This window comes from Mangifera indica, chromosome 1 (genome assembly GCF_011075055.1).
Source record: "Mangifera indica cultivar Alphonso chromosome 1, CATAS_Mindica_2.1, whole genome shotgun sequence".
NCBI lineage: Eukaryota > Viridiplantae > Streptophyta > Magnoliopsida > Sapindales > Anacardiaceae > Mangifera > Mangifera indica.
The window spans coordinates 27379478-27402007 of NC_058137.1; the positions used below are offsets into that span (position 1 = coordinate 27379478).

Consider the following 22530-nt stretch of genomic DNA (forward strand, 5'->3'; position numbering starts at 1 on the left):
CAGCAAGTATGAGAGTCGGGCGAGTGTACATGCCCTTCATTTATTTTATTTATATTTGCAGTAAGGGTATAAAAACGACACCGTTATCAAATCTTTAGAATTCCGCTCCCTAATGTATCTTGTATTTTTAAACCAAATCAACTGCCAACTTTGTCTGCCTTGACGACGTCGTATATAGGCTTTTCCTGATAATATCAAATTCTACTTCATCGTCGTCTTTTTCTTCATCATCATCATCATCTCCAAATCCAGACGGCCATTCAATCGAACTTCGAAATGGGCTTTAGAGCGATTCTTAAACCTCTGTCGAAACGATATCTACCTCTGTATTCTACACACGTTTCTCGATCAGTAAGCTCCGAAACGCGGTCTATTCATGTTTTTTTTTTTTTTTACTATTTTGTAATTTCTTTTCTTTTTAAATAGGCGAGCACATTGGTTTTGGGGGAGCACGAGAATGGTTTAATCAAGGGTCAATCACTGAGTGCTGTGGAGGCTGCTAAGTTTTTGACTGAAGACAACCCGGTTTCAGTGTTATTAGCCGGGTCGGGTCCTTCTCTTACGGAAGCAGCTAAACATGCTGCTGCTTGTCACCCTTCCATTTCTCGGGTATCTGAAAGTTTAATCGTTATTTCTAATTATTCTTATTATTTTAATTTTTATGTATCATTTAGGATCTTTGAAGTTATGGTCATACTACTTAAATGCTAGATGTAGTACTTAAGTTTTACATGGCCTAAAACTTATAATTTCAGTTATGAAAGTGGTATAGAGTGGGTTTAGCTATATATTATTATTGAACTTCTTGCTGATAATATGCAAAAAAAAAAAAAAAAAAAAAAAAGAGGCAGTTTTGAGATTTTAAGTTGTGTTGTGAATTTGTTTGTGTTTGATGTGTAGGTCCTTGTAGCTGATTCGGATAAATTTTCTTATCCCATTGCTGAACCTTGGGCTAAACTAGTCCATATGATTCAGCAAAGAAATGGATACTCGCACATAATTTCTGCTTCGAGTTCATTTGGGAAAAACATTCTTCCTCGTGCAGCTGCCCTTTTGGATGTTTCTCCCGTTACTGATGTTATTGGAATTTCTGGTTCTAATCAGTTTATTAGGTGTGTTTTATTGTTCCTTGGTTTGGTTTGTCTGTAATTCAAGTTGAAGCTTTCTCTAATTAAATGGAGTGTTTATATAAAATGAGAATCATCAGGTTTTTCAAGTTATCATAGATCAGTTGTTTCATTTCCCCTGTTATCAAGTTTTTCTTTCAACATGCTATGATAGGAGCTTTAGTTTTCAGTTCAACAGTTATCTGATTTTGAAGGAAGCTGTTGCAGGCCAATTTATGCTGGGAATGCACTTTGTACAGTTCGATATACAGGTGCCAACCCTTGTATGTTGACAATTAGATCCACATCTTTTCCAGTGCCCCCTGCATCAGAATCCAATGAGGCTCCTATTACCCAGGTTGATCTCTCAACCTTAAATGAAGGTCTGTTTACCTTTTTGTTATTAGTTTAAGAAGTACTATTACATAGATATTGTGTGGTATTCACTGCTTTTCTATACCTGCTAATAAAAGATTTCCATGGCGGGTGCTGTTCTTATTAGAGTTCTATTAGGAGATTTTTGGTTTTGTTTTTTGGATAATTTGATTGAATACTTTTTGTTGTCAAAAAATCCATTGAAACGGGTTACTTTAAATGCTTTAAGTGCTAACACAAATTTAAAGTATTTTGATTTCAGATTCTATAGGTAAATCTAGATATGTAAAGCATACATCTCAGGATGCAGAGCGCCCTGACCTTGGAAGTGCACGCATTGTAGTAACTGGGGGTCGTGGGTTGAAAAGTGCTGAAAACTTTAAGATGATTGAGAAGCTTGCAGAGAAACTTGGTGCAGCAGGTATCCTCTCTGTAATACCAAAATTGTACTGACTTCTACAGGACGTACAAAATTTATGGTTGTTGTCGCTGTTCAAAAATAAAATTGTTAACGGTAGCTGCCAGTTCATAGCTTCCTTCATGAACACAAGGAATGTCATAGTTGTCTAGATGCCCATCTTTTTATTCTCCAGACTGCTGAATTTTACTTCTTTTTGTATAGTTGGAGCTACCCGTGCTGCTGTTGATGCTGGATTTGTTCCTAATGATCTCCAGGTAACAAAGTAACAAGAGTAAAAATATAGTCATCTAGGCATGTTATCTGCTTATACTAGTGTGATAACCAATTCAGATGTCTCTGAAGGCCATCATATTAATATTCATAGAATAGCACATTTTATATGTAATGAACATATTTTGCTGCTCAACAGCTGTGTGTTTATTATATTGCTGGTCTCTAATTATGAATGCTTTGATTGTCAGGTTGGCCAAACTGGAAAAATTGTTGCTCCAGAATTGTACATAGCTTTTGGTGTTTCAGGAGCCATTCAACATTTAGCCGGCATGAGAGATTCCAAGGTGATAGTTGCTGTAAATAAAGATGCAGACGCACCAATCTTCCAGGTGACCATCGAAACCTTTATTTCTTTCTCCACATCACCAACACTACTTTCATTTTGGAATGTTAGTTCTGACTATGGACTCTTGAAATATAGGTGGCTGATTATGGTCTTGTGGGTGATCTTTTTGAAGTGATACCAGAATTGCTGGAGAAGATCCCTGAAAAAAAATAAATCATTGTACTTGACTTCCAAGTGAAAAAACATTGTCAAATAATAAAGGGTTGAAATTACTGTGACAAAATTCAAGTTTGAATAAAGTAGCTTTTGTCTTGAGTTTATGTGGGCTGGTGATTTCATTTCCTTCTGCAACCCAGAAAATGGCCTCTAGCCATTCACTTTTCTTTGTAATCAGATTACATATTGCTCTCACCCAACCCCCCAAATGCCTGTATTGGCTCATGTCAAATATAAAAATAATGGAAATGAAATTGAGAGAGAGAGAGAAAAGAAAAGAAAAGGGATTTGGTCGGCTAAAGTGGGGGTTGTTAGGGAATGGTTAACAGGTTAATATCAGTAGTTATCAGTAAAACAAAACATCTTAATTGCAGTAAGACTGAAAGGAACCGAAAGAAAATTTTAAATGAAATTTGTTTGACCATAAAAGTTTAAAGGATGAGAGATTTTGAAATTAATCACCCCATTAGTCAATGATCAATCACTTAATTTCCTTCCTCGAAGTTGCATCAAGCCACATTTTGACTAATCTTTTCTTGTTTGATTTGGGCACTTTAGCATACAATTCAGTCACAATGTTACATCCTAGAAAAGCCAGTCATTTGAAGAATATTATGGCTTGCAGTAACTTTTTATGGATGCCAAAGCTCGATAAAATATCTGAAAGAATAATACTTTAAATACTAATAACGAATGTGAATACGATGTTTATATGTTATCATTTAATTATATGATATTTTCCCTTTGAATATTCGAAATTATTAATTTTGTTGAATTTCAAATCCATTTATGCAATGTAGATCTAGAACTCGCCCAAATATGGTTTGGAATTTATTGGGCTTGAAAATAAATGAAATTTTTTCTTGGGATTGAAGGCATATATGAATTCTTCTATAGCATAATAATATTATATGAAAGATTTATCATATATAAATGAAGAAAAATATAATTTTTAATGAACCATTTACATTTACATTGTATTCACAATAGAATTCAGATTTGTTTGTAAATCTTCTACTGATGAAATGGGCTGCTTATTAGGTGTCAGAACTTTTTCATTTTTGCTTCATGGAGATGGAAAAGGAAAATATGACAGAATAATATACATCACTTTATATACAAGAACATATTTTAGTTCATGCAATATATATATATAGAGTTACAATTAATAATTCTTAATGATTTCATGGATTGATATTCATAAAATCATAGATTGAAAATCAAGTCATCAGCCTATGTATTTCACTAACATTGATAAAGGAACTAAGCAAAGACCCCTCTTCTTCAGTTCCGATTCCTCTTCTACTTTATTATTGTTGTTATTATTATCTGCTTTCCCATCTCGCTGAGCAGAAGTGCTTCCTTTCTCCTGCATGCAAATAGATCCAAATGCACTTTTTCCATTAATGAAAATTGCTAAAAAACAAGCTGCATGACAATATCACAAACACCCCAACCATGAAAATAATGGCACCTGAGAAATGTCCACGGCATCTTTTGTTTCTGCAGGCTGTCTCTCCAGCTGGTTCATCAGACTGTAAATCTATCAAACCATGAAAAAACAGAAGAAAGAAATAAAAATATAAAAAAAGCATATATATAATAAAACAGATTAATGAATTATATTAATTATTTTTCTGACCTCGGGGCTGTTAACGGGAGAACTAGCAGTATCCTCCAAATCATTATCAGCGACTTTGGTTTTTCTTTTCTTGGAGCTCATGATTGATATTTTTTTATTACGATTATGAGCATCGTGTTGTTGATGATGAAGGGCAGCAGCTTTCTTCACAAGTACTGAAGATGAAGCAGCATCAGATATCAAAGAGCTTTCAACACTCAGAGAAAAACAGCTGTTGATCTCTTCATTGTATCTTCCATCATCATCACCATCAAACAGCTCATCAAAATACACAGTCCACCCACTCTCCTCCTCCTCCTCCTTCCCATAGCTGATAACTCCGCCAATAGAATTCCCCCCGGAGTTATTATCCATCTCAAAAACCTAAAATACTCAAACTTAAGCTGGTGATGAGACGAGAAAAAAGCTGCAGCTACAACAAAAGCTAGGCGTCCTGAAGAGAGATACAAATAATAATATACATAGAATAAGAACGATGCATTTAATATATATAATGGTATAAGCAAGAGAGAAGTTTGAGAATATTGGGAAGTAGTGGGCCAAAGTAAAGGAGATGGAGGAAGTTAAATTGATTAGGGCATAAAAATACATACAGGGATATGACCTTTTTGGTTTCTACAGATCAAATTAGATTAGATTTAGATCAGACTAACCAACAGAGACTCTTCATTTGCCAAATTCTTGAGAGTGGACTTGTTTTCTCCACTGATGAGTGCGTTGAATCCGTCATCAGTTCAATTCAAATCATCAGACCCATGTAAAAATATTTATTATAATTTTGCATGGACTATTTCTTTGTTTTTTTTTTTTCTCATTATATTTTTATGATTTTCTTGCATATTATTAGTTATTAATACCATTTAGGCCAACCCAGTCAAGCTTCTCTCTTGTATTTGAAGCTTTTGGGGGAGAAAATTAATGGTTTTAATCACTATTAAATCGAGTTTAATTAGCAAAAAATGTCATGAGAGAGAGAGAGTTCATTGAATAATAATTCTCTTTGTATAGTCAGCTGTTGAAAAATAATTAATGAAGGCCTGACCGCCATCATTTGGATGGAATAATGATGATTAAGACTTTGACTTAAGTGAGAAAAAAACTTAAAATACAAAGGTGAAATTAATTAATTATTAAAATATAGCTCATGGGTTATGACGTCTCTCCCTTTATTATTAAGTCACCCTATAAAAAATAAATATATATAAATATAAATTTTGAAGAAGTATTGAATATTTATTTATTATTCATTTGTTTGGTAGGGCTGAAAATATAGTTGATTTTAATTTTATAATAAGAAGTAATCGTTTGATATTGTAACTAACTTCACACCTAATTTGGATAGTGAATACCAAATTATGCCCACTTGGAAAATATTAAACAATTTTATTTTGAGAGAGTTTGCATTTATACTCAAATCAAATCATTTCATTTTTTTCAATTGTTTTGTAGGGAACAGAAGATAATTTAGAAAGTATATAACCATGATTAGTGGCAAAGAGGCCCCAAATCAAAGCCTTTTACTAAAAAAAAGGAAAAATTCTTTTAAATGAGCCAAGCATGAATTATTGTCTTGATTATAGGTCATGTTAATTCATTGTCATTTACTTTATATTCTTGGCTTGTTGCATAGAAACATCATAACTGTCAAATTTGTAATCTTCTAAATTGGCTTTCCATGTCCTTTAGCCCTTTTTATCCATGAATGAACTCCTATCACTTCATGGCCAATATTTTATTTTATTTTTACAACCCAATTAAAACTAGAATTAATCATCGTAATCATCATCTCTTTTGATTTATTTACTAATTACTCTATCATTATTGAGTCTATTTGACTTTCCTGTATCAACATTCTTAAAAATATAAGATTTTGTGAAGATCTCATTCCATTTTCTTATTTGTCAAATAATTGAAGCCTTAAACCTACTCCTCCCATTCTTAATTATATCAAACTATCTACATTTGGATCATGATATTTGTGACACCCACTTTGAGTTTTATTTATTTTTTACATGCTAAACTCCTTACTTACTTATGTTTCTATATATATTCTTGATACCCAACTTTAATTATCGTATCATAGATAAGATTAGATTCGATTTGAATTACTTAAACTCAAATTCAAGTTTAGATTTAATCTAAAATAAAATTACTTTCATATTGAGTTTAATATAAATTTATCAATCTCAAGTGAGTTTTATTTAAATTCGACTTAAATCAAATCTAACTCTAGTTATAGAATTTAACCTTATGTTCAAATCCTTTTGACATTACTTATATTTCTCAAATAATCAATCTCAACTACTAATAATTTTTAGATAAAAAACATAAGAGATTTGCATCACACATGACATTAGGGGGCTTGACCAAATGCTTTATCCATAATATTATTAAGTAGTCTTAATTAGGGTTTGATATTGAATGAGACATGGAGAAGTGAACAGTAGTAATTGAATGCACAAACACTTCATGGGGCCCAATGTAACAGGATTCCTAAGAAAAAATGTTGGAATATTTAGGTCAAAATACTACGTATTTTCATTTTCAAAGATGTAATCTGGTCATTGAGTTAGAGGAATGGCTCTTTCAATCTTCAATTATTCATATCTCTTCACTAACCTCCTCCTCCATCTTCTTCTTCCTGCACATGGACTTCTGACCCCCACGAGTGTCCTAGGCATTTCCTTTTCACATGCCCACCCACGTGTGAAGTTCAACACTAACAACAAATTTTGAAATTTCTCACCAAATCATACGTATGTCCTATGTTCTTTCCCAGACTTTCCCAGACTATTAATTATATCCATCTCGAAACAAAGTGAGAGATAATGAAATTTACATAATTTAGTAGTGAAATTAAGTCAGAAGTTCCCATTTAGAGGCTCATAATTATGATTTGTTTTGAATAGCAACAATTAATTGTCCCATCACATCATCACTGCTGATCTATGTATGTTCTTTCAGGCCAAAGTTTCGGCTTGGTGGATACATTTTCATTTTCTGTTTCTTTCTTCTGTACAATATTTCTTTACTCCATCCCTAAAACTCTTCAACCATGTATATTACCATCATATTTTCTCATTTCACATAGCCAATAACCGAAAATTTACAGAGTTATCAAAAAAGAGAAAGCAATAACAGTCTATTATAACCATGTTTCTACAGCTGCTGCCCTGGTAAAAATAATTTTAACATAAACTTTGGATCTCTCTCTCTCTCTCTATATATATTGTATATTTGAAACATTGAAAAAGACTTAACACTAACAATAATAAATAAAACGGCCCCAACAATCTACAAGATGAAGTGATTTCGGAACAAAAGAACATGGATCCATCACTTTTGTTTTGACACATGGTTCAGAAGCTTACCATTCTATAATGGTGAATCATCTTTTTGATTTTGGTCCCCAATTGCTCAGAATACAACCATTTGAGTTTAAGTTTTTTCCTGAAAGATATATGCAAAAATACATGTACTGAATCTACACATGTGATCTTTGTTTCATTCTAGCTGGGAAAATTTTAAAACCCTGGTGGTCCTATGCAACTAAATTTGCCATCACTGCTTCGATTTCAAATTGCATTTTGTGTTCTTTCAAATTGAAGAAATTAAGCACATGAAATTGCATAGTTCTTTGAGAACATATGAATTCATAGGGTATAATATCGATGAGCACAGTGGTTTCGATCTGGGATCCAGTTGTTTCCCTGAAGAACGTTGATTTTGTTGAAGAGAATAATGTAATGTTGTTAGAGTACTTTATGAATGGAGGCATTTTTGTTGACTTGTTTCAAAAATAATTGAATTTATAGCCGATGGAAATCGGTGTTCAGAAACAAATTTTCTTGTAGAACAAACACTGTTCATCACTGTCAGAATGTCCTTAACATTGTCAATCATAGTAAGACTCTTAGACATTGAGTGTGTGATATATTCCCATGATATTATGTTGTGACAGATAGACTTCATCGAGAAACACTCAAATTTCTTGTGGTGTTCCACCGTAGAATGAGATTGAACGTTGATAGGTCCTTAGGAACACATGAGGTATTAAAGAATTCCTGTGTCTATTTGCTTAACTTTTTCGTATTTTGTACATTTATGATGTCAGAACCACTAGGGTTCAAGTCTTGTTGAGGGTGGGAGAGGTGGCAAGTGAAGTACGTTCCACATATGACCCCCACTTGAGACATCAACACAAGAGACATTATTTGACTAGCCGGTCCCTAACTATTTGACTCGGTCCTAAATTTAAATGGAGCTAGTTATAGCCTAGGTATTATGAACCAAAATAAAATCTAATTAGTTACATCAACCATTCAATTTTATCCCCACATAAATAGCTTCAAAGTGTGATAATAAGGATAAGTTTGTAAGCATGAATGGATAATTTTGCACTTATAATAAGTATCAATGATGATATGTTACTATTTAATTAAATGATTTTGAATTAGAGGTAAATTAATAATAAATCATATGTTAATTTATATTTTGGTCTTATATGTGCTTGTTTAGTTATTAATTTTTATTAAAGAAGAAAAATGAGTCAAGCTATGTATATTTGCTTTTTTTTTTTTTTTTCTATATTATAGAGAATTATTCATTCCTCAATTTCTTTTTCTTCATTTCCTGTTGAAAAAAAATTGTCAATACCAATCATGAACACTTACCAAATGAATTGGATCTAAAGAGGCTCTGCTTTTCACTTGTTATCCTTCACCTGAAGAAGCTTCTTGTAAATTATTGGGCACCAAAGAAGTCTTAATCAAGTCAACAGTCTCTGTGATGACTTTGTAAATTGCATTAACAGATTCAGGAGGGATATATTTCTGGGTTGATTCTCTATCAATGATGTGAAAATCAATGGTGAGAAGGCTTCCACAGTTCAATTCTTCAGCAATGTGCAATGTTGGTGGCCTGTCTGGTAAAATAGCAAAGCCACAGGGTAATATATTTACACAATCTGGGTTGCCTCCTTTCAGAAGTCTGGACATTGTGACCATATCAACTGGTGCATATATCACATAAAATCCTGTATAATCATTATAACTTTCTTGCAAGTATAACATTTCAATCTCCTCCGGTGTCGCCTAAATTTGAGAAGCTTTGACTCATTAGTGCGATGTTTGGACTGTTGACAGTCTGAATTTAAGCATAAATGGATGGAGGTAAAAGGATATGGAAATTTGCTTACATTCACTTGCAGGATAGATATACAGTTCTCTGGATTGCCACCATGAATAATGTATGCAAGTTCTCGGATTAAACGTCCGCGTAAACGAATATCCCACTGCATCAAATGCCGGACAGCATAAGTTGAATACCCTGATATGAGAATTTCCAATGCAAATTCACTAATTTTTGATGGAATATACCTTGGTTCGGGAATTCTCTTTGCGAAGGAAATCGAATACTCTCTGCGGAGGCACTGGGAGCCAGAGGGAAGTTGTGAAAGTTATCTTGGTACTAGGAGACTCTCCAGGAACTTGTATAACACCCTTAGTCATTACTCTAATGTCTTCAGCTCCATTTACAGGCAATGCCATCCAAATACCTTCATTGGAAGCACTTTTATCGCCCCAAAAGCTTCTTCTCATTCTCTCCCCCAATTTCAACAGACTAATTCTACCAGCCTGAGGTATCAATACTATGCAGAAAATATAGCAAATAGTAACTCAAACATTCATAAACAAATCAATCAGTAAAGATTAGTATATTTGCTTACCTCCATCATGAGTAGGAGTTGTTTTAGCACTTAGAGTCTGAAGCCATTCACAGTGCCTAATCAAAGCAGCGACCCAACGCCTTGCACTATAAGCATAACCAGAAGTAACAGGAGGCTGATAAATATTGGGAATCAATCTGTTGTCAACTGCTACATGCTCAACCCATATAACCTATGAAGAAAAAAGATTAACGTTATTGATGTAAATTCAGAATGTTGTTCAAGTTAGTAATGTAACTTTGGTGACCTTAGAGCACCCATTGGGGATTTCCTGGATTAAGCAGCCTGATGGTCGTCTTTGAAACTTGAATGTCAAATAAGGGAATAGATTCTCCAAAGATACATCAACAACTCCCCATGTTCCAGAGGCTAGCTGTTTACAGTATCTTACAAAATAAGTTTCTCTAGTGGGGACTAGTGCTGAAGGAAGATGAAGTTCCACATTCATCTGAGAAATATTATGACTTCAAATTCAATGGACAAAATGCTCATAAAAGCTTGGAAATTATTAAAATTGGATGAAGTTTAATTTTGTTGTTTTTTGTTAAGCAAAGTTCACTCAAGCTTACTTCACGAAACAGAGGCAGAAAATACAGAGAAAACAGAAGCTACTGGAAGTATATTTTTTTCAGAGAGAAAGCTTAATTGTATTGATAAACTAAAGATTACATATACAAGCATTAGAGTAATTCTTTTATATTGTGATAAGTACATTGAGACCATACTTTGCTGCAAAAAGAATGCTTAATTTATGGATCACCATACATGTCATCACCAACTATACCTAATCTAGTTGGACTTTAGTTTAAACCAAAAAATAGCTTAGTTCAAAAACAAACTCAACTAACTAACACTCCTCCTTTGAGATTGTTTTTAAGACACCAAGCTTCAGCCTCAAATTTTCAAATTGAGGTTTAGGAAGAGCCTTGGTCATAATGTCAGCTAGCTGATTTGATGAGTTGCAATGTTCCAAAACAATTTCTCCCATTTTGGCAGCTTCTCTTATGGCATGATATTTGACATTAATATGCTTAGTTCTACCATGCTGAATTGGATTTCTGGAGATGGCTATGGCAGCTTTGTTATCAACATAAATTGTTACTCCTTTGTCCATGGACTGATCTAGATCAGTTAATAGTTTTTTCAGCCATATAGCCTGATTGCTTGCTGCTGCTAGTGCCACATATTCTGCTTCAGCAGTTGACTGTGCCACAATATCTTGTTTCTTTGAATTCCAACAGAAAATGGTTTCACCAAATGAAAAACAGAAACCTGAGGTGCTTTTGTAGTCATCATTACTGCCAGCCCAGTCACTGTCTGAATATCCAATTAGATTTCTGCTTTGATGGTTTGAAAACCATAGGCCATAGTTGATTGTACCTTTGACATATCTTAGTATTCTTTTTGCTGCACTCCAGTGAAGATTGCTTGGTTCTTGCATAAATCTGGATAGCAATGAAGTAGCAAACATGATGTCTGGTCTACTTGTACAAAGGTATAACAAGCAGCCTATAAGTCTTCTGAATTTAGTTGCATCAGTCTTTTCTGCTCCATCATTCTTCATTAATTTTTCATTCATTGCCAAGGGAGTAGCAACTTCCTTACATTCATTCATATGAAACTTCCATATTAGATCTCTAGAATATTTGCTTTGTGACACAAAAATCCCATTAGATTTTTGAAGAATTTCTAAGCCTAAGAAATACTTCATCTCACCCAAGTCAGACATATCAAACTCTTGCTGCATTTCTTGCTTGAATTTTTGAATTGAAAGCAAATCTCCTCCTGTCACTAGGAGATCATCAACATACAAGGACACAATTATTTTCACTTCACCATTGATCCTTTTAACATACAAGGTGACTTCATTTTGGCTGCAAGAAAAACCTTGATGCAGTAGGTAAGCATGAATTCTGATATACCAAGCTTTGGGGGCTTGTTTGAGTCCATATAAAGCTTTATGTAGCTTATATACATGATCCTCTTTGCCTTGAACTTTAAAGCCTTCAGGTTGATCTATGTATATTTCTTCTTCCAGCAGGCCATTTAAGAATGCTGACTTTATATCTAAATGATACAGCTTCCATCCATGTTTGGCAGACAAGGCAATCAAAAGTCTTATGGTATCATATCTTGCAACAGGAGAAAAAGTGTCAGAAAAATCTGTTCCAGCTTGCTGTTGATATCCTTTAACCACAAGTCTTGCTTTAAGCTTGTTGACTGTACCATTAGGATTCAGCTTGGTTCTAAAAACCCATTTAACACCAATAACTTTATGGTTTGCTGGTTTGTGAACTAAACTCCAAGTGCAGTTTTTAGTTATCATATTAAGTTCTTCCTTCATGGCTTCTGTCCAGGCCTGATTGCTGGAAGCTTCTTCATAGGTTTCTGGCTCAGTTAACCCCAGGTTGCATCTTTCATATATATCATCAAGTGATCTTATTCTGGACTCTGGAATTTCCTCCTCATCATCACTTATGTCAAAAGAATTTGATGGTTCCATGATCAGTTTTGGCTTGACACTTATATCAGAAGGATTTTCAGACTTTTCTTCCCAATTTAGAACTCCATATTCATCAAACTTTACATCCCTACTAACCAAGATAGTTTTGGTTTGAGGATTGTAAACTCTATAGCCTTTGGTAACATGGCTATAGCCAATGAATATTCCCATTTCAGCTTTGGTGTCAAGTTTGTTCCTTTTTTCTTTTGGAATAGAGACATAACAAGGGCTTCCAAATACTTTCAGATGATCCACTGAAGGTATCCTCTCATGCCAAGCTTGATAAGGTGTTGAATGTTTTAAGGTTCTTGTTGGAAGCAAGTTTAACAAATAAATGGCAGTGTTAGCAGCTTCTGCCCAAAACACCTTAGGTAATTTCTTCTCAAATAGCAGACATCTAGTCATGTCCAAGACTGATCTATTCTTTCTTTCACTCACTCCATTTTGCTGAGGAGTGTAAGGAGTTGTTAATTGATGGATGATTCCTTCAGAGTTACAAAAATCAGTAAACAACTTGGAGGAATATTCAGAACCATTATCTGTTCTGAGCACTTTTAATTTGCAGCCTGATTGAGTTTCAACTTCAGTCTTGAACCTTTTAAAGGTTTCAAAAACTTCTGCCTTTTGTTTCAAAAAATAACCCCAGCAGAACCTAGTCATATCATCAATGAACAAAAGCATATATTTACTACCATTCAATGAAGGTATGCTGAAAGGACCACAAAGGTCAGAGTGAATGAGTTCCAGCTTCTGTTTTGATCTCCATTTGCTGTTTGAGAAAGGGAGTCTGGTTTGTTTACCTAATTGACATACCTCACAAATGTCATTTTCTGATTTTATGTCAGGTAAGTCAGTTACCAGCTCTTCATCATGCATTGATTTTAAGGTTGAGTAGCTAAAGTGTCCTAGTCTTTTATGCCATAAGCTAGAACTATCATTGCCACATCTAGCTACATTTGCATGTGAATTTTCGAAATTGATAGCAAAACTCTTATCTTTCATCTTAACTGTCATGAGTTCACTGCCTTTAGAATCAGAAATAATGCAACAGTCTTTTTTGAATTGCAAAGTGTAGCCTCTTTTCATCATTTGACCAACACTAAGCAAATTAAAATTTATTTTAGGCACATAAAGTACATCATGGATAACTTTTGTACCTGAGCTTGTGCTTATTGAGGCAGAACCTTTACCTTTCACATCAAGAAGGTCCCCATTTCCAATTCTAACCTTGGAGATGAAGCTTTCATCCAAATCAACAAGGAGTGTAGAATCATAAGTCATATGACTTGAGCATCCACTGTCAAGCAGCCATGAAGTTTGAGTATTTTGAGTTGCACAGCAGGTGGCCACAAATAAACTTTCACTTGATATTTCTTGTTTCTCCACAACTTGAGCTTGTTGAGGAGTTTGATTTTGGCTTCCCTGTTTGCTTTTGCATACTTTATCAACATGACCATATTGATAGCAAATTCTACATTTAACATTAGGTCTGAACCAGCAATAATTTGGTGAATGGCCCTTCTTCTTGCAGTGAGGGCAAGGTTTATACTTTCCCTTTTTTTCACCTTGGAATTTTCCTTTCTCCTTTTTATCCTCCTTCTTGTCACTGCTCTGCCTTTTGCTTGAATTTGTGCTTATATTCTGCTCTTGCATCTTTACTGCTAAAGCACTTTCAGTTTGCTCCTCCAGCCTTAATGCTCTCCTCTGGTCCTGAGCCTTAAGAGCATTAATCACTTCTGAAACAGTTAATTCAGTGAAGCTTTTTGAATCTTCCAAAGAGGAGATTTTTGCTTCATATCTTTCAGGTACACTTACTAAGAGTTTTTCAACTATTCTCTTGTCTTCAAGTGTTTCTCCCAAGAGCCTTATTTGATTTACTACATTCTGAATTCGATCAGAATATTCTTTTATGGTTTCTGACTCCTTCATCTTCAGCATTTCAAACTCTTTTCTCAAATTCAAGACATTCATCAATCTTGATCTCTCACTGCCTAATGAATCCTCCTTTAACTTATCCCAAGCCTCTTTTGCTGTCTCACATGCCATAATCTTAGTGAAGACAGCATCAGTTACACTTTGGTGAATGGTTGACAATGCTCTTGGAGCCTTGGTTAATTCCTCCTCATGCATCCTTATTTGATTCAAGGTTGGATTTGGCCCCAAAGTTGGAGGTTCCTTTTCTTCCTCTACAAACTGCCATAGTCCCAATCCTCTCAAAAAAGCCTTCATTTTTACAGCCCAGATTTGGTAATTTTCACCATTATATAATGGAGGTGAAAGAGAGGAATGAGTTGATGAGGAAGCCATTGCAGGGAGGATAGTTAAGTAGCTGATTATAAAAGAAACAGAGGCAAGAAAAGATTTGAAGCAGCAGGATTCAGGAGACACACCCCTTAAGACCTCAGCAGCTCTGATACCATGTTGTTTTTTTGTTAAGCAAAGTTCACTCAAGCTTACTTCACGAAACAAAGGCAGAAAATACAGAGAAAACAGAAGCTACTGGAAGTATATTTTTTTCAGAGAGAAAGCTTAATTGTATTGATAAACTAAAGATTACATATACAAGCATTAGAGTAATTCTTTTATATTGTGATAAGTACATTGAGACCATACTTTGCTGCAAAAAGAATGCTTAATTTATGGATCACCATACATGTCATCACCAACTATACCTAATCTAGTTGGACTTTAGTTTAAACCAAAAAATAGCTTAGTTCAAAAACAAACTCAACTAACTAACAAATTTATTACCACTTGCATTTTCCCATTATAGCTCCCTCCTTGTCCTTCGGATATAATTCCCAGCAATGCTGCTCTTGAGATTATGCTAGAAAATGTTGTCAACCATTGGTTCTGTTTATGGCAAATGGCTCCTCAAAATTCATTCAATAAGATTATTAACAGAACAAGAAAAATAAATGGAAATTAAGCATACCACGTTCATTAGAAATTCAACAATGCTGATAGGATTCATACAAACTAGACCGATTTGACGTGAAGCTTCGCAATGAAGATGTTCTTCACTAAATTTCTCACCTAAAATTGGCCTAATATGACTTTCATCTCCAAAAGGAAATTGTTCAGCATTTGGGTCTCCAACCTGAACCATTCTCATAATCTCCTTCAATGTTGCATCAACACTGGCAAATTCTTTCATATATTCAAGCCCATTTAGAGTCTCAGTTTCACTGCTGCCTTTTCGCTGCCACAGAGGCTCCCCTTCTAGAGCCATTTTGGTTAGTTCCTCCATTGCAGAAAAGGCCATGTCACTGATTTTGGCCTTGTTTGTATCAGCTGAAACAGAAAGCGCCATTAGAAGGTCACTTGCTCTGTTTATATCAGCTGAGATATCTTTTGATGACATCCAACCAACTGAATCTTTAAGAGACTCAAGATCAGCAAGGGGTGAGGAGCCCATAATAGTTTCATCATACTGTCAAGCAAACATCTCAATTAATTATTTTTTGTATCAGAATTTGAAGAGAAATTGATTTAATTACCTGAAAATTTACATCATGTAATCCTTCTGATCCCAACTCCATTGCATTCTCAGCATCAGAGTCAAGTAACCCCTGATCACCACAGCTGATTAATTTCCAAATGAAATTCACCCATAACCATTAATTTGTAACATTGTCTATCTTTTTGATTTGTTTGATTATGGTGATCATTGCCATCAATTATTGGTCCTAGAAATCAAATGAAACAAAATGATAATATAGCTGGCTACATGGATGGCCAAAAATCCATGTAAACATACAGAGACTTAATGATCAGAAGAACTACAACAGAAAAGATCAGCCTTGCTGATTAAATGGGTAGTTATGATGTGCAGTTCGATTTCTTGTGTGCAACTGCCACATGGCAATTTCTTTCACTTTGATTAGTGGGACAAACTGACTAGAAAGACACAAAGATAAGTAATCTGATGAATTATTTTATTTTCATTTAGAGGTAATCTAAATCACCTAGTCTAATTGTATTTGTCAGTATCCACTGAGTGCGAGTTCAACTAGCTCAGCTCAGTTTGAAGAGAGTTAAGTTCAAATTTGGATTGAGTATTTTAAAAAAACCCAAAGGCCAAAAATTTGTAGGTTACTGGAGGTATTCAGAAAGGAAAGCTTTTTGTTTCAGTTGAGCATCACTATGCTTTTGATTTTATCTAATCACACAACATACTACATACCTACACAACACATGTATACTTACTTATCAATAAGTATCATACGATACAAGACATATAAAAAACGATACATATCACGAGGTGTATCGTAATTAATAAGATATAGTGAATATATCGTGCGATACGATATGCATTACTAATATGAATTAATATACTTTTTAAAGAAAATAATAATATAATCAAAGAGTATATGAAAAATTTTAAATTTTCATAAGTGTTCATAATATTTTCTAAAATGATAAAGTATTTATTATATTTTTTATTATTTTATTTTTTAAAATCTGTATCATATGATATAATATAATACAATACTTGATATACGATACATAAAATTGAATTTTCGATATATGATATGATATGTAATTCGACTGCCATGCATGTATAGAGAAGAGAGAGATTATGCATAACAACTAAGAACTTACTTTTCTGCATTACATTCTATTAGCTTTAAAAGCAGTGGAAAAAACTGCAAAAATAACATCAATGTTAGACAGAGATGCATGAAGTACTCAGTGTATCCCAAAACATAAAAAGATAGTATTCAAGGGCTCATCGTCCCCTATAAGGCATTTAAGCTGATTGACTAAAACAACATTCAGGCTCCTTTTAGCATGGTATAAGAAATCAGATGTAACTATTACATTTGAAAATGGAGCACTGACAGACAAGGACCAAATCAAAGCAAAAAACCTCGGAAATTTGTAATGAAATCAAACAAACTACAAATGAAGCAAGGGAAAACAAAAAAAAAAAAGAAAAAATTCACATGAAAATGTAATTCGGGAAAGGCCACAAGTGGGGAATGTATAAATTCACTATAATAAAGTTTAATTACAAGGAGAATACAAGAGATTGATAATTATCTACTCACTTTAAGTGTCTCTCTATTTGATGAAATTTATAAACGGTACAAACTTATTCCCATGAAGGGATAATTGTTCTATTATGTAAAAGGCGAAGGCCCAAAGAGTTATTCTCACCGAATGTTTAATATATTTCCAAATTTTTATTTACAAAGTTTTAAAAACTTAAGTATCCATCTATTTATTAAATTTTACAATTAGCGTCAGGATTAAAATCATTATTTATGAATTTTCATTTAAAGAAAAAAAATTATTCTCTTTAACTATATTAATTTTGAAAATTAACAATTTCTTCTATAGCTAAATTTTAAAAAGTTATTTTTTTACCTCTATCATTTAAGGTTTCCATATTTTAAAGTTAATAGTTGTCTCTTTAAAGTTAAAAATATTATACTTACACCCCTAAAAAATACATTATCTTTTTTTGGTTATCGTTCTTTTCGATAATTCATTTTAGCACGTCCATTGACACCCTTTCTAGTGGTTTCCTGGTGTAGAAACCACCCATCATCTGACTGAAATAGCCAAACAACGTTGCATAAATCAATTGGACGACATCATACAAATCGGCCAAACGATGATGAAAAGTTGGTATGGGTGACAATTACTTGATAAATAAGGTATATGCAAGTTTTAAGATAAGTTAAAAACAACTTTATATAAAGGTAATGTTGTCTAACCCTAATATATTAGCATGACTATTTTAATTAATTACCCTTAACTATAAGGGCGTGTTTAGTTTAAATAATTTTTATTATTAAAAATGAAATATTACCACAAAGATATAATATTTAGAAGATTATTAAATATAAATTATTATTATATGAGACAAAATTGGTATAAAATTTTGTTACCAAAAATAAAAAAATTACCATAAAAATATATTAATTAGAACATTACTAAATATAAATTATTACTATATTTAAAAAATTTCTTTAAAAATTACTATATTATATATTTGCTTTCATATATTTTCTAAAATATTTTTCATCTTATTAATATATTATATCTTTTGTATTGGATTAAAAAATTACTTAATTAAATATTTTTTCAGTAGTTGTATTATTGGCATGTATATATTTTTAATTATTTTTATATTATTTCTTAATTTAATTAAAAATAAAAGTATTTTTATTTAATAATAATTAAATAATAATAATAATAACAAAATTAAGATAATTTTTATAATTATTTAATATTTAAGATGAAAATAATAATTGGATTCCTTCTTGTATAATTTATTAAAAAATTATTTAAATATTTTATTAATTTATAAATTAAACATTTTATTATTATAATAAAAAAAAGGTAATCACTTCAAAACAAAATGCCTTATAGGCTATTTCTTCTTCCTTAAGAAACCCGATTGATAATTCTTGTATAAATTTCCCCATTTCAGACCTGGTTAAACGTACTTTTGATTTGGGGTTTTAGAAAGAAGGAAAAAAAAGGGAAAAAAAAAAAATGAGAGAAATATCACTTCATTCACTTCCATTAGGCCTCAGATTCAGACCCACTGATGAAGAAGTTTTCAATTATTACCTTATGCATAAGATCAGTGGCCATCACGAACAAGTTGAATTCATTAGGGAGATTGATATTTGTAAATATGAGCCGTGGGATTTGCCTGGTATTCTGATTATTAAAAATTGTTTCAAACTGATTAAATTATTGCGATTTTCTTGATTTAATTGGTGGGTTTTGGTTGGATTTGCAGCTTTATCAACGATTAAGACGATTGATCTACAGTGGTTCTTCTTTTGCCCGCAAGGATGGAACAGAGCAACGAATACTGGGTATTGGAGCGAAACTGGGGGAGATCAGAAAATTGAGTCTGGAAATAAGTTAATTGGGATGAAGAAAACTCTTGTGTATCATTTTGGGCGAGCACCACAGGGTAGGAGGAGTAGCCGTTGGTGGATGTACGAGTATCGCGCAACTTCGAAACATCTTGATGGCACTTTACCAGGACAGGTTTGGTTAAATTTTTTTTTTTTTTTGAATTTGTGTTATTTATGTTTATGTTTTGTTTTTGGGTTTATTTGCAGAGTCCTTTTGTGCTTTGTCGTCTGTTTAGAAAAGAAGATGAGATTTATTATTTGATGCCTAAAGATCTGAAAATGCAGACTCTTGTTGAGGTATCAACATTCAACTCATTTCAATTTCAAATTTATTCAAGCAGGAAAGATTTGTTTCCCTGAGAACTTGGGTTATATCTTAATATCTTCTGGCATTTCATATAATTTATGTCATTGGCCAATTCATTTGCATCAGGAATGTAGATGAAACTTGAAACTATTCTATTCAATTCATTTGCAGACTAAAGTAATGTATCTGTATACTTTTTTCTAGCTGGGCGATTTGCTCCAAATTTCACACCCGGTAAGGTGGGAGTGCCCAGCCATTGATGGACATGGAGAGGTTAGAAGTTTTTTAAATGAAAAGTTGTTATTGTATCTATATTATATTAATATTAGATTCTAAAATTATATTTAAAATGTGCAGGGAGTAAAAGCTTCTCGAGGCCATCGGTCACTTGCAGTTTTGCTTAGGGTAGCTGCTGTTATAGTTGTGTTCTCACTCTTGGGATATCTTAGTCTTAAATTAAATTATATTTCTGCTTATTGATTGATATCTTATCCCTGTGTATGGCCTGCTATATCTTTCTGGGATTCATTTTGAGATATTATATTTGGAACTCTTTTTAAGTCTAAATCTATGATTTATGAATCTAAATATTCGTCTTCTGTTGAATTGATTATAGATTATTGAGATGTGTGAACCACCCAAATGCTTGTTCATTCTGTGAGAAAATTAGAATTTGGGCAATTCATAATAAATTGAATCCAAATGGGAAAACATGAATAAGACTAATTAATTATTTTCTAATGGTAACTTTGTAAATGAGGATTCTTGGGCTTAAAAATTTAAAGATAGACAGAAATAATGGCCATTTATTTATGTTTATTATACTGGTTACTTTTAAAGTTAGATTTCCATACTAATATATATTTTTATTGCTAAAATAAATAGGAGCAACCAGATTTAGCTACCTTAAGTTGAATTTGATTAAAATTTTTATAAAAAATTATTGAAAAGACAAAAAAAAAAAAAATTCCTAAACTAAATAATACTTTGTCTATAAAATTTTATTAAATAATATTGTACATAGTTTATATTCATTTTAATTTAAAAAATAAAACTATTTTACTAATATAAGTATAAATAAGGTGTCAATAATATATTTGAGGTTCAATGCAAATCTTGAAAATATAGTGTGTGCTAATGAAAATTTTAATCTTTTTTAAATTTAAAAAATTGAGGGTTTTTTTTGAATTTGAAAATTTTGGTCTACTCTTGGTAGTTTGAAAAAATGACAGTGATACTTCAAAGATCTAAACAAAAAGTAACAAATTAACTATATAAATATTATAAACTATTACGGTTATAATATTTTCTTAAAATATATTACGTGAATATTATAATTTCTAAAACAAGAGAGATAAAAATATCCACTTGCCTCTAGTAACTTTTAGAAAATGACATGTACACCCCTATATAGGTGAATATGAAGCAAACCGAATTTGAACAACTTCCATCTCAAGTTCAATTCAAATGAAAAATGGTTTATCTTGAGTTTGACAAACCAAAATTTAAAATAATTTGAACTCGATTTGAAAAAAAATAATAATCTCAATGGTTTGACTTGAATTTGTTTTGAGTTTATAGTTTGAATTTATGATTCGGGTTTATGATTTATTGTTTAAAAAACATCGTTTTATTTAATAATTAACAAAGCAAAATTGTTTTGATAATTGTTTAATATACCTAAATCAAGCTATATATTAAATTTGAATCAAATTGAATAATTTCTTAAAGTTTAATTAAGTTAAACATTATCTAATTTAAATTTGACCGATTTAAGGGAAATTATATTAAATGGTCGAAATTAAAGGGTGTTAAGCGAAATTGCCCAAAATTCTAAGGTTTAAGCAAAATTGCCTTCAATTTGGGAAATGATCAAACTGTCCTTATATATAAACCCTATATTTCCCACAGTTTTACTATTTTAAATCAAAGAAAATTTTGAATCTTCCACCGGTCAACAAGTTTTCGCCTTTTTTGTCAACTTTTTGTGTTTTCCGACAACCGAAAATGACAAATAAGGGTAGTACATCATCTCATTTCTTGTTTGAATCAATTTATTGTTAAGATTATTGAGATTTGAGGGAGATTTTAAGGTTTGAATGTTTAGGGTTTCGATTTTGAACAATGCATAAAATGTTTTGATTCTTGATTGTTTTGCTTGAATTTCTTGAGGGGTTTTGTGTTATTGGATGTGTAGATTTGATTTGTATTGAAATTAGAGACTTAAATGATATTTTTGGCCGGAAAATTGGCTAGATCTGCCAGTGTTGCGTAATCTCCCACGAGCACCCGTGGGATTGGAGGGAAAATTTAACGTTTTCAAAATTTTAGGGGGAGGGGGAACAATGGGAGATTCGTGGGGGTCCGTGGGAAATTTTACATTGAATCGTGGGGCAGCCTGTGAAAACCGTGGGTTGGGTGGAAATTAACTTTTTAAAAATTATAGGATATGAGACAGACTTTGAGCGATCATAACTTTTGATCTGGGAGGAGTTACGGGGCCTGTAATATATCAATACGAAGCTTGTTTCGAGCTCTATAATGACAACTAGTTAGTCAGTTATACCAAATTTGGAGGCCAAAATAAAACTATTTTAATATGTATTAAATAGTTTTTTTGTTTTATCAAATTTAAGATTTTCGGTTTTTATGATTTTGAATTTTTTTGTGACCGGGCTAGACTTTTTTGATATGCAATTTTCAAATTTGATATTTGTAATTACAATGTGCTTTTTTAGACATGTTTTACGATATAATTACTGAATTTTTGATCGATTTTTCAGTTT

General features: G+C 32.6%; 3 protein-coding genes across 5 annotated transcripts; 2 read left to right on the plus strand and 1 right to left on the minus strand.

Moving 5' to 3' along the window:
- Positions 1 to 125: 125 nt before the first annotated feature.
- On the plus strand, positions 126 to 2781 carry LOC123212313 (electron transfer flavoprotein subunit alpha, mitochondrial-like). The gene is made up of 8 exons (XM_044631415.1): positions 126 to 351; positions 427 to 609; positions 901 to 1112; positions 1335 to 1489; positions 1744 to 1902; positions 2104 to 2156; positions 2364 to 2504; positions 2597 to 2781. Exons 1-8 carry the CDS (start codon positions 277 to 279, stop codon positions 2672 to 2674), a joined length of 1056 nt encoding a protein of 351 aa, XP_044487350.1. The 5' UTR covers positions 126 to 276; the 3' UTR covers positions 2675 to 2781.
- Positions 2782 to 3767: 986 nt separating this feature from the next.
- On the minus strand, positions 3768 to 5045 carry LOC123193293 (vascular-related unknown protein 1). 2 transcript variants are annotated; one of them, XM_044606186.1, is made up of 4 exons: positions 4973 to 5045; positions 4320 to 4752; positions 4152 to 4220; positions 3768 to 4046 (listed from the first exon to the last, which is right to left on the minus strand). In XM_044606186.1, exons 2-4 carry the CDS (start codon positions 4671 to 4673, stop codon positions 3906 to 3908), a joined length of 564 nt encoding a protein of 187 aa, XP_044462121.1. In that variant the 5' UTR covers positions 4674 to 4752; positions 4973 to 5045; the 3' UTR covers positions 3768 to 3905. The 2 variants fall into 2 exon arrangements, with proteins under 2 accessions (XP_044462121.1, XP_044462111.1); XM_044606176.1 differs by lacking the exon at positions 4973 to 5045 and having other exon boundaries at positions 4320 to 4843.
- A 13914-nt stretch (positions 5046 to 18959) lies between these two features.
- LOC123229959 (protein NTM1-like 9) lies at positions 18960 to 20368 on the plus strand. 2 transcript variants are annotated; one of them, XM_044656028.1, is made up of 5 exons: positions 18960 to 19226; positions 19314 to 19570; positions 19645 to 19783; positions 19949 to 20017; positions 20102 to 20368. In XM_044656028.1, the coding sequence occupies exons 1-4, from the start codon at positions 19061 to 19063 to the stop codon at positions 20002 to 20004; spliced, it is 618 nt and encodes a 205-aa protein (XP_044511963.1). In that variant the 5' UTR covers positions 18960 to 19060; the 3' UTR covers positions 20005 to 20017; positions 20102 to 20368. The 2 variants fall into 2 exon arrangements, with proteins under 2 accessions (XP_044511963.1, XP_044511956.1); XM_044656021.1 differs by having other exon boundaries at positions 18961 to 19226; positions 19645 to 19734.
- The last annotated feature ends 2162 nt before the right edge of the window (positions 20369 to 22530 follow it).

Bases quoted from the DNA above. Each gene is read 5' to 3' on its own strand.
- LOC123229959 (XM_044656021.1), top strand. From the start codon at position 19,061: ATGAGAGAAATATCACTTCATTCACTTCCATTAGGCCTCAGATTCAGA. The intron at 19,571-19,644 runs GTTTGGTTAAAT...GTTTATTTGCAG, and splicing joins ATGGCACTTTACCAGGACAG to AGTCCTTTTGTGCTTTGTCG. The intron at 19,735-19,948 runs GTATCAACATTC...ACTTTTTTCTAG, and splicing joins AAATGCAGACTCTTGTTGAG to CTGGGCGATTTGCTCCAAAT.
- LOC123212313 (XM_044631415.1), top strand. From the start codon at position 277: ATGGGCTTTAGAGCGATTCTTAAACCTCTGTCGAAACGATATCTACCT. The intron at 352-426 runs GTAAGCTCCGAA...CTTTTTAAATAG, and splicing joins CTACACACGTTTCTCGATCA to GCGAGCACATTGGTTTTGGG. The intron at 1,903-2,103 runs GTATCCTCTCTG...CTTTTTGTATAG, and splicing joins AGAGAAACTTGGTGCAGCAG to TTGGAGCTACCCGTGCTGCT.
- LOC123193293 (XM_044606186.1), bottom strand. From the start codon at position 4,673: ATGGATAATAACTCCGGGGGGAATTCTATTGGCGGAGTTATCAGCTAT. The intron at 4,221-4,319 runs GTCAGAAAAATA...ATGGTTTGATAG, and splicing joins CTCCCGTTAACAGCCCCGAG to ATTTACAGTCTGATGAACCA. The intron at 4,047-4,151 runs GTGCCATTATTT...ATTTGCATGCAG, and splicing joins ATGCCGTGGACATTTCTCAG to GAGAAAGGAAGCACTTCTGC.